Raw genomic sequence first — 12,162 nt, 5'->3', positions numbered from 1 at the left:
TCGAAATTATTGTCAGTGCGTGAAATCTTCAGAAGTGTTAATGAGATTTCTTTCCCAAGTGAGATTCACACGAAGAAATGTCACTGTGGCAAACCTGCTTTCGGGCGATGCTCGTGGTATTCACAATTTCTATGTTTCGAATGTTTCCATGAACGGTATCATCCAAGGGAGCCGCGCGAGGTGGCCGCGTGTTTTGAGGGGCCATGCACGGATTTCGCGGCCTCTCCCGCCGGAGGTTCGAGACCACCTTCAGGCATAGGTGTGTGTTCAAATGTTTCAAATGGCTCTGAGCACTAAGCGACTTAACTTCTGAGGTCAGCAGTCGCCTAGAACTTAGAACTAATTAAACCTAACTAACCTAAGGACATCACACACATCCATGCCCGAGGCAGGATTCGAACCTGCGACCGTAGCAATCGCGCGGCTCCAGACTGTAGCGCCTAGAACCGCACGGCCACTCCGGCCGGCTGGGTGTGTGTGTTGTTCTTTCCTGATGTATACGAAAGACTACAACTGAAACATGTCGACCCAAGCTGGGGGATGGTCCATTTCCTGACAGGCCACGGGCCGTATCCGGTACATTTAAACCGTATGGGACTAACTAACGATGAAGTATGCGTATGCGGAGAAATACACCAGAACATGTCACACTGCTGTGCAACACGCTAGCACAAGTGAGACCTATACAGAACGGCAATGATATCGCCAGAGCCGGCCGAAGTGGCCGTGCGGTTAAAGGCGCTGCAGTCTGGAACCGCAAGACCGCTACGGTCGCAGGTTCGAATCCTGCCTCGGGCATGGATGTTTGTGATGTCCTTAGGTTAGTTAGGTTTAACTAGTTCTAAGTTCTAGGGGACTAATGACCTCAGCAGTTGAGTCCCATAGTGCTCAGAGCCATATCGCCAGAATGATACGTAATCCCGATGACTGGAACACAATAAATAGCGTAGCCGACATTGTATCGAACACTCTGCACGAAGAAAACAAGCGCCAAAACCCATATGGAAGGAGGCGTAGACAAGCACATACAACACAACAAACCACATGGTAGGACACGAACACGACCACAGATTCTGAAACCGAGGAAGGAACACTAAGTGAACATGCCTCAACATGTAAGGGGCCAAAACCAACAATGCATGACACTGCATGCCACAACACAGTCACAAACAACACAGCAATCATAAAACAAATAAACACCGGCACCACTTACTAAGACTAGTAATAAGGTAACGTCGCTTGGGAGGAGAAGGCTCGAAGAACTTTCATTCCGAGGATCCTTCTCCCCAATGACACCCTGCATAGTGTCTAAAGTATACTGCACACAAGCAGTAATGTATTGCTCGTCTTATTGTGTGCAGACAGAAGTATATCCTCTGTTCAAAGCTACAATCAATGAATTTTATACATCAGAATTGTATTAAGTTATTTAAGGAATAATGCATTCAAGAAGCAATGAACTATATTCTATTTCTACTAACAAGTTGCAAACATAAGTGAATTACTTAAGTAAAGCTTAAATTCATGATTCCATGCCTGAAGTGCTCAATCAGCATTTAATCTGTATAATCTGTGTAAACATACATTAGCAAAAAATGGCTCTGAGCACCATGGGACTTAACATCTATGGTCATCAATCCCCTAGAACTTAGAACTATTTAAACCTAAATAACCTAAGGACATCACACAACACCCAGTCAGCACGAGGCAGAGAAAATCTCTGACCCCGCCGGGAATCGAACCCGGGAAGCCGAGCGCGGGAAGCGAGAACGCTACCGCACGACCACGAGCTGCGGACCGTACATTAGCACAAACCATTTCTGATGGGAATACATCGAGGTTGTACCGACACCTTCTCATCTGAAATAGGTAGAAATATGCCATTATTAACCAACATGCTACTTAGACTGTATTACACATCGAAATATAGCATATCACTTCCCTCTACATACTAAGAATTACTTTCACCACGCTCATTGTGTTACATTTTCTTCTTATTTTTCTTTGACATTGGCATTATATAAATTATATTCTCATCAACTAGGTAGTAACAAATTATATGGAATCATTTTAACAAATGTTAAGCATTCAGTTCGCTGTAACCTCATAGAAATCTTTATATATTATGTTCTTTACAGTATTTAAAAAAACATTAACAACTGTATACCAATAAGATTGTAACAATGAGATGTCTTTGCTATTAGATTCAGAAGCATCCGACCAACCTTACATTTCAAGGTGGTGGTTACTCTGTACTGTTAATGAAATAAATAAATGTTCTTCGCATAAGTTAGTTTAAGTGGTGTGTGTCTAGGGACAGATGACATCAGCAGTTTGGTCCCTTAGGAATTCACACACATTTGAACACATTTTTCCAAGGGGAAGCACCAAATCTTGCTGAAGAATAAACATTAGAATAAAATATAAGAATGATATAAGAATGAAATATAAGAATGGAAAACTGCTAACAGGGGAACCTCCCCATCGCACCCCCCCTCAGATTTAGTTATAAGTTGGCACAGTGTATAGGCCTTAAAAAACTGAACACAGATCAATCGAGAAAACAGGAAGAAGTTGTGTGGAACTATGAAAAAAATAAGCAAAATATACAAACTGAGTAGTCCATGCGCAACATAAGCAACGTCAAGGACAACATGCGCTCAGGAGCGCCGTGGTCCCGTGGTTTGCGTCAGCAGCTGCAGAATGAGAAGTCGTAGGTTCAAGTCTTCCTTCGAGTAAAAATTTTATTTTCGCAAAGTTATGATCTGTCCGTTCGTTCATTGACGTCTCTGTCACTGTAATAAGTTTAGTGTCTGTGTTTTGCGACCGCACCGCAAAACCGTACTATTAGTAGCCGAAAGGACGTGCTCTTCCAATTGGAACCGAAAACATTTGATCGCAAGGTCATAGGTCAGCCGATTCCTCCACAGGAAAACACGTCTGATATATTCTATACGACACTGGTGAGGGCATGTGCGTCATATGACAGGAATATGTTGTCGACCCACCTAACTTGTACACTTGGCAAATGGGTAAAAAGATTCTTCTACATTGCCAGATTTAGGTTTTCTTGTGGATGTGAGAATTAATCCCAAAAAAGTGATGAAAACATAAGAGTTTGTCACATAAACTGCAACAAATGAATGCAACAGTTCACAGTCGCACAGTTTTCCCTGTGCTCTGTCAAAACATATGCTTTTAATGTTTTCAATTTTTTTCCGAGTGTAGACCGTCAAATCCTGCGTATGTCCAAGCAAATCTGAACATGTCCTGGAATTTTGGAGAGCGAAGTTGATTATTTGTGAGTGCCTGAACTTTGGTAATTGACACACGATCACGTAAACTATACTGCTCTGTGTACTTGTGCAGCTTCGAAAAATCATAGAATCTTTTTATAAAGTATTTCACTTGCCGAAAACCAAACACATCTAACGGTTGCACAAGAGGTGTACACCCTGGAGGAATGGTAATCACGTCTTCTCCCACACTAAAATTGTACAATGCCTGATCCTTCTGTCCTGTATAACTGTCAAGGAGATAATAATTGTCTGAAAATAAAAAATTAAATTTTTCACTCGAGAGAATGCTTGAACCAAGGACCTCTCACTAAGCAGCTGCTCACGCTAATCACGGGACCACGGCTCTCCTGCGCTTACCCGCTCCTTGATGTTGCACATGTTGCCCATGGACTACTCAGTTTGTATATTTTGCTTTTTTTTTCATAGTTCCACACAACTTCTTCCTGTTTTCTCGATTGATCTGTGTTCAGTTTTTCAAGGCCTATCCACTGTGCCAACTTAAACTAAATCTGAGGGGGGTGCGATGGGGAGGTTCCCTTGTAAGAAACTAGGCCTAAGTATAAATGAAACTAAAACAAAGTTCATGGCAATAGGAAGAAGGGCTCAGTTAGGACCAAACCATTGAACAACAATCCCAACAATACAGAAGATAAACACATTCACTTACATCGGTGTCAACATCAAGACATCGTAGCGAGAATTCATGCCGGGGGAAGATGTCTAGGAGCTATACATAACATCATAAGATCTAAGTTATTATCCAGACAGACAAAAATAAGAATGTATCCGACCATCATCAAAGCAATAGTTTGCTACGCAAGCTAGACATGGACTCTGAAAAACAAAATAAATAAATAAATAAAATGACTCATCACTCTAAAAGCACTGAGAAAATACATGGACCAGTGAAAGAATACGAACAGTGGAGAATAAGTAAAAACAAAAAACTCAGACACCCTCTACGTGACAACGTATCAGAGTGAAAACTAAACGGTGTGGCTGATCCCGGCGGAGGTTCGAGTCATCCTCGGGCATGGGTGTATGTGTGTGTGTTGTCCTTAGGATGATTTAGGTTAAGCAGTGTGTAAGCTTAGGGACTGATGACCTTAACAGTTAAGTCCCATAAGATTTCACACACGTTTGAACTTTTTTTTTTTAAACTAAAAGACTCGGGTAGTACGGACATGTGAGGAGGAGAAGGGAGAACAGGGTAAAAAAGACAGTGACGGATGGAGGAACCGAATGAACGAGACCACTAGGACGACCGAGAATGAGATGTAAGGATAACACCATAGGAAACTTGAAGATACTGGGTCTGGGAGACGAAGATACAGCTGACAGGAAAATATGGAAGGCTGAAATGAGTGAGGCCAAAGATCGGCTGTGCTTTGTGTGGCCAGTAGAAATAAGTACATAAGAATATGAGAATTTAAAGAGACTGCAACCCCGGAAAATACCATAGACGCATATATTATACAAGAAACGCATGACATTTCTTGTGAAACCCAGTGGTAATTTTAAAATTAATATAATGTCCTTGTATTCCTTAACTTGATAAGAAACATTCGTGAGTAACATTCTACGGATATAGGTAGATAAGTGAAAAAAATTAAATTAAATTAAAAGAGTGATCGGATTACGAACACTGGGCGCAAATGTGAGAGGCCATTTCGGCTGAGACTACTTCTCCCTCCCCCTCCCCCCCCCCCCCTTTCACCTAAAAGCATGGAAATTACGTCGAAAACTTTGACCAATGTTTCTTCAGGAACAGTCGAGTATCTACGGATAGGCCGAGACTTGTGCTCGCTTATTTTGTCTCCTCTTCCACTGAGAGAGGTTTATGGGAAATCCAGTTAGGGAACTGCCGTGTTCTTCTCGTCAATCGATCGACAACGACATCGACATCGACAACGTTGTCATCGAGTATGGCAGAGCACTCCATTAGTAAATACTCTTAGAGAACACATTTCCAATTGAAAATGCCACAAGTGCAAGGCAAGTTAAAGGGCAAAGTTCTTCATAGCCAGATAGGCGGAGTAGCTGCAAACGTCTACCAGTTATGAACAAAAGAGCTGTGCCAGGTGCTCCGTTGAAACCAAAATCCACATTGAAACGAGTGGCCGAAGCAAATAGTGTTTGACGAATCGAGAGAGAACTGGAAAGAATCCAGGTATGTGAATCCCCGACAGTTTTAACGTCTCATAAGAGGCAGTCCAGAAGATCTTGGAAGGCCAGTATAGACAGTTTTGATGAGCAATGCCGCATGGTGAATAATTTCTACATTACAGGCAAGAGAGACACATTTTAAAGAAAGTTCATAAAAAGGTACAGAGTTCAAGAAATTTTGAAGGATGTATAGACAAACTTTGTAACATTCTTTTCACTCTAGGATACAGGAAAAAGGAGAGGACAGATAACCGAAAATTTATGCAGCACAAAGTAGTATCTGCACAAAAAGAATTACTTACCTAAAAAGTGTCTCATAGTACAGACGTGTGTGTCGTCCAAATTGTCTACAAGGAAAAGACACACAATATGTGACCAAAACTATCCAGACACCTCCAAAAACATACATTTTCATATTGGGTGCGTTGTGCTGCCACCTACTGCTTGGTACTCCATATCAACGACATCAGTAGTCGTTAGATATCGTGAGAGAGCAGAACAGCACAAAAGCGTACAGGTCGACCTCATCTGTTGACTGACAGAGACTGCCGACAGTTGAAGAGGGCCGTAATGTGTAATAGGCAGACATCTATCCAGACCATCACACAGGAATTCTAAACTGCATCAGGCTCCACCGCAAGTACTATGACAGTTAGGTGGGAGATAAGATAACTTAGAAAACTTGGATTTCACGATCGAGCGGCTGCTCACAAGCCACACATCACGCAGGTACATGCCTGACGACGCCTCGCTTGGTTTAAGGAGCGTAGACATTGGACGATTGAACAGTGGAAAAACGTTGTGTGGAGTGACGAATCACGGTACACAATGTGGCGATCCGATGGCAGGATGTAGGTATGGCGAATGCCCGGTGAACGTTGTCTGCCAGCGTGTGTGGTGCCAACAGTAAAACTCGGTGATGTCATGGAGGGGGCTTGCACCCCTTGTTTTCTTGCCTGACTCTATCACGGCATAGGCCTACATTGACGTTTTAAGCGCCTTCTTGCTTCCCACTGTTGAAGAGCAATTGAGGACGACGATTGCATCTTTCAACACGATCGAGCACCTGTTCATAATGCACGGCCTGTGGCGGAGTGGTTACACGACAATAACATACCTGTAATGGATTGGCCTGCACTGAGTCCTGACCTGAATCCTATAGAACACGTTTGGGATGTTTTGGAACTCCGACTTCGTGCCAGGCCTCACCGACCGACATCGATACCTGTGCAGCACTCCGAGAATAACGGGCTGTCATTCCCCAAGAAACCTTCCAGCACGTGATTGAACGTATGCTTGCGAGAGTGGAAGCTGTCACCAAGGCTAAGGGTGGGCCAACACCATATTGAATTCCAGCATTACCGATGCAGGGCGCCACGAACTTGTAAGTCATTTTCGGCTAGGTTTCCGGATACTTTTGATCACATAGTGTATGTTCACACTTTTCAGACAGCCTCGTACGGATAGACTGACAGTTCACTATAGGATCTGTTAAAACCTGTTTCGAAGGAAAGGAGAATTATCATCGTCCATGCTAGCGGGGAGGACGGTTTCGTACCGAATACCTATGTAAGGTTTGAATGTGGCCAGAAAACAGGCGATTATCGCGACAAGGGCTTGACAAATTAACAAAAATGGCTCAGGGAGATGGTTGGTTGTTTCGGGGAAGGAGACCAGACAGCGAGGTCATCGGTCTCATCGGATTAGGGAAGGCCGGGGAAGGAAGTCGGCCGTGCCCTTTCAAAGGAACCATCCCGGCATTTGCCTGGAGCGATTTAGGGAAATCACGGAAAACCCAAATCAGGATGGCCGGACGCGGGATTGAACCGTCGTCCTCCCGAATGCGAGTCCAGTGTCTAACCACTGCGCCACCTCGCTCGGTGGCTCAGGGAGAGATTGATACTTCTCCTATTCTCTCACTCTATTCCACCACAGTAGCTGCGTGGACAGCGCGCCGGCTTTTTATGCCGGGTTGTCCGGATTCGATTCCCGGCTGGATCGGAGATGTTCTCCGCTCAGAGACTGGGCGTGTCGTCTTCATCATCATCATTTCATCCTCAACGACGCTTAAGTCGCTGAAGTGGCCTCACCTCAAAAGACTTTCACCAGGCGATCAGGTCTATCCGCCGGGAGGCCCTCGCCACACGACATTTCATTTCATCTCTCTGTCCTCGTTTGAGATAACGCTCTTTACCGCAATAAGGAACTTACTTATGCTCCAGCGTCAAACTCCGCGAGGAGAGAAATGACACCCTAGTTAAAAGAGAAGGAATTTTTTTTACAAGGACATGCAAAGACCCTAGTTTTATTCATTGATCAAAAAGAACAAACCACACCACGCCACTTATAAAATAGACAGTATCCCGCGAGGAGAGAAATGACACCCTAGTTAAAAGAGAAGGACTTTTTTTTACAAAGACATGCAAAGACCCTAGTTTTATTCATTGATCAAAAAGAACAAACCACACCACGCCACTTATAAAATAGACAGTATTTCATAAACAACTTTCTGGGAAGGCCAATGATAGCATAGACACATTACGAATAACAATAACAGTCAAACATCAATAACCATTCAAATTATAATAAAAATTACAACAATTAAAAGTCGCTATTTGCATAGAATGGGAAGAATAAATATCACAATCATTACCTACGCCATGAATTCATCGCTGTTTCATCCCACATAATTAATTATTTGTTGAGGTAACTTGGGCACTGCCAACCGCTCACTAAAGCAGTAATGTAAACAAAGAATACAAAAAAATCTGTCTTAGCGAATGATTGCAGCTTTCTGTGACCGCTCATGTAACGAAGTCGGTAGTGTAGTGTCCCTTAGGATATTAAACTGGTAGTAGAGGTGAGCGGTATCTCCCTTTATATTCTTCGGTTCCTCTCATTTCATTTCCTAGCATGTGCGCGAGATTTTACTGTGCACTGTTACAGAGGGGGCATACGTGATGCTGCCACATGTCTATGGGTCTCCTCATTTAGTTACTATCTTTACATATGCTTTTGCATTTGCAGCGAACTTGCTGAAGCAACTTACCGACACATTTTTGTATTTGTTTTTATGTTATCCAAAGTAGGGGTGACCTGGCAGTGACCACAGTTTTACTCTTCAGAAGTTGGATGAAACAATTAAAACGAGATTGATAAGAGTGAAAACGACTGTATGACGCTAGATGAGCTGTTGGTGATTCTGAATCCTGTAAGGACGATGGTGGCGGAAGCTCTGGTAAAATTTTATGGATAAAGAATTGGGATGCAGATGGGACCAGAGATGGATTGATAATTATGAAGTAAGGATGTAGGATGACTAATGGGAAAAGCCAAGAGATGGGGTATATGTGGTAACAGGAGAGCATAACCTAACATGAAAGTATCTTCGGGTTTGCTGCCGGATCCTAAAATCAACTTGATTCGATATTTCAGCGATCCAACTGGTCGCCATCTTCAGGAAAATGCTGCTTCTGCTGATGAGTCCCGCTGAGAACTGACGCCAGGTTGCAAATCGACGTCCTATATAGGCCACCGTTCAGTACACGGCGCATGCGCCGCCCATCATGGTTTCTGCCTTCCTAGACAGGGAGGTGGCGCCGCCCTTAGTGAAACACTGCTGGCAACGATATATCGCAATCAAGGCCGCACCGAGAAACGTTCAGTTTTGATGCGAGGTAATACAGGATTCCATGTCTTGCTAAGAAGAAACCCATTGTCTCTGTTGATTAAATTATCAGCCAACCTAATTTCAATCGCCTATTTATAGACACTATTCCAAAAACCGGAAATATTGGCAACTACCACAGTTTCATCAAATTTCATACTATGTCCCTCATTTAGGCAGTGTTCTGCTACTGCCGATTTTTCCGGCTGTTGTAGCCTCGTATGACGGCGGTGTTCCACACTGTGCGAATCGAACGGCCAATGTAAGCTTTCCCACATTGACCCGGAATTTTGTGCACACCGAGTTTCCTAAGCCCCAAATCATCTTTCACAGAGCCGAACAGAGCCCTAATCTTAGAAGGTGGACCGAACACAGTCTTAATGTCAAAATTCCTTAAACTTCGTCCAATCTTAAACGATAAGCCTCCAGTATAAGGAGAAAGGCCACAGATCTATGTTCCTCTTCATACACCTCCGGAGATGGTCCAAACTCCATAGCCCGACGAATCTGCTTCTCGGTGTATCCATTTTCCTTAAAAACAGCCATCAAATGCTCAAGATTTTGGGTTAAGCTGTCTGCGTCGGAAATGGCATATGCTCTCCGTACCAAAGTCCTAAGGACGTCACTGCGTTGGTGTGGTGGATGACAACTCTTAGGATGCAGATAGCAATCTCTGTGTGTCGGCTTTCGGTGAACACTGTGTCCCAAAGTACCATCTGGTTTTTTTATAACTTAACATCTATGCAGAGAGAGGGTGGGGTCGAGCCTTCATTTCAAAGAGAAGAAAGATTATAGTAAAGAGGATGGATCGATTTCGGAAACGATTTCATGGCCTAGAAGGGTAGTTGGTTGAAATTACTCTAGGAAAGGACAAGGAGTGTATGAGGTTGTAAGGAAGGAAGATAAGACTTTGTAAATGAGATGCAAGAGCAGGCAATAGTTCTCAAGTACGAGTAATACAGTGGCGTTTGTGATTAGATTTCACAGGAGACAAAAGATTGACGAAGATGAAGAAATTGATGAGCTGGTTCAGGGAAGGACAGTAGGATACGGTAAAGTGAGACAGAGTGCATGACGTTCTGGGATTTGCATAGATGAGGATGGGATGGCAAAGGGTTTGGGGGTACATGTGATGGTCATGGGATTTATTGCTCATGTTTGGCCAGTTAGTAATTTCGTGAGAGCTTCACGTATGTGACATGCTGTTGCAGAGGGGGCGTGCATGATGGTGCGGCACGTCCAGGTGGCGCTCATGTGCGGCGCAGTGACCATCGCCTACGCCCTCAGGGTCAACATGTCCGTCGCGGTCGTCGTCATGGCCAGCCACAACGCATCCAACACCGACATTCGGGTATGGCCTCTGCCAATTTATGTGAAATACTTATTACCGTACGTCGTGGCTGAGCAGTGGTTGAATCATATCTTACAGGATGTCAGCAGTACATAACGAAAGGCATGTAGAACACTCTATGGAAGACATATCCAGTATCCCTCAAGGATCAGTGTTAGAGCCATTGTCATTTTTCTTTTTTTTCCATTCAGTCGTCTGACTAGTTTGGTGTGTCACGTGATGACATTCACTCCTGTACCAACCTCTTCATCTCAAACTAGTGCTTACACCCAATGTCATCAAACATTTGTTGAATATTCCAAACTCTGTCCTTTACTACAGTTTTTTCAGTCTACAGCTCCCTCTGGCGCTGTAGAAGTTACCTCCTATGTCTTACCACATGTGTACTCATCCTGTCCTTTTTTCTTGTCGATGTTTTCTCCATACTTCTATCAAATGTTCAAATGTGTGTGAATTCCTAAGGGACTAAACTGCTGAGTTCATCGGTCCCTAGACTTACACATTACCTAAACTAACTTACGCTAAGGACAACACACACACCCATGCCCGAGGGAGGACTCGAACCTCCGGCGGGAGGGGCCGCGCAATTCGTGAGATGGCGCCTCTAACCGCGCGGCCACTCCGCGTGGCATACTTCTATCCTCACCGATTCTGCGGAGAACCTTCTCACTTCTTGTCTTACCAGTCCACCTAATTTTCAGCTTCCTTCTATAGCACCACATCTCAAACGCTTCGATTCTCTTTTCATCCACTTCCCCTACATTCCATGATTCACTGCCACCCAATTCCAGAAGTACATTCCCATAAATTTCTTCCTCACATTAAGTCGTTTGATAAGTGCAGAATTTTTTGTCCAGGAATGCTTGCTTTGCCTCTGATAATCTACTTTTTATGTCCTCCTTGCTTCATCCATTATTCGTTGTTTTGCTTACAAGGTCGCAGAATTCCTTCACTTCGTCTACTTCGTGGTCCCTAATTTTGATGTTGATTTTGTCCCTAATCTCATTTGTACTTCTCCTCATCACTTTTGTCTTTCTTCAGTTTTCTCCCAGCCCGTATACTATGCTAGTAGGCCGTTAATTTCATTCAGTATAATTCTTTACCCCCTTTCACTGCGTATAGCAGTGGTATGAGCGAATCTTATCGTTGATATTCTTTCGCCTTGTGTTTTAATGCTGCTCCTGAACCTATCTTTTATTGTCACCATTCCTTCTTTGATGTACAGTTTGAGCACTAGGGGAGAAAGGCTGCATTTCTGTCAATTTTTAATCCGAGCACTTCATTCTTGGATTTTCATGCTTCTTTTTTTGTTTTGGTTCTTGTACAGATTGTGTATTGCCTATTTTCCCCATATTCTGAGAATATATTTTAAATTGTTGAACGCTTTTCCCAGGTCAATAAATCCTGGGAACATGTCTTAATTCTTTTTAAGCTTTGCTTCCATTATCACGTGTCTCATTATTACTGCCTCTCTGGTACATTTACCTTTCCTAGAGCCTAAATGATCGTCATCCAACAGATCCTCAATGTCCTTTATTCCTTACTTTATTAATCTTTCCTTCTTTATTGGTGGCATATTTTATATATTCTCATCATGTAATCTGCTCTTGTCTGAGTGGCGCATTAGACAAACTAATGGCTGCTACCAACTTCATTAATGAAGATCTCCAGGCAGCTTA

At 43.3% G+C, this 12,162-nt stretch overlaps 1 protein-coding gene across 1 annotated transcript in view; it reads left to right on the top strand.

Moving 5' to 3' along the window:
• LOC126417434 (putative inorganic phosphate cotransporter) overlaps positions 1-12,162 on the top strand; it is a 167,888-nt gene that overhangs the window by 84,947 nt on the left and 70,779 nt on the right. Inside the window, exon 2 of the mRNA XM_050085117.1 lies at positions 10,344-10,483. Coding sequence (XP_049941074.1) covers positions 10,344-10,483 — 140 coding nt within the window. The remainder of the gene's footprint in view (positions 1-10,343; positions 10,484-12,162) is intronic.

This window comes from Schistocerca serialis, chromosome 1 (assembly GCF_023864345.2).
Source record: "Schistocerca serialis cubense isolate TAMUIC-IGC-003099 chromosome 1, iqSchSeri2.2, whole genome shotgun sequence".
Taxonomy (NCBI): domain Eukaryota; kingdom Metazoa; phylum Arthropoda; class Insecta; order Orthoptera; family Acrididae; genus Schistocerca; species Schistocerca serialis.
This window is presented reverse-complemented; position numbering and strand designations above follow the sequence as displayed.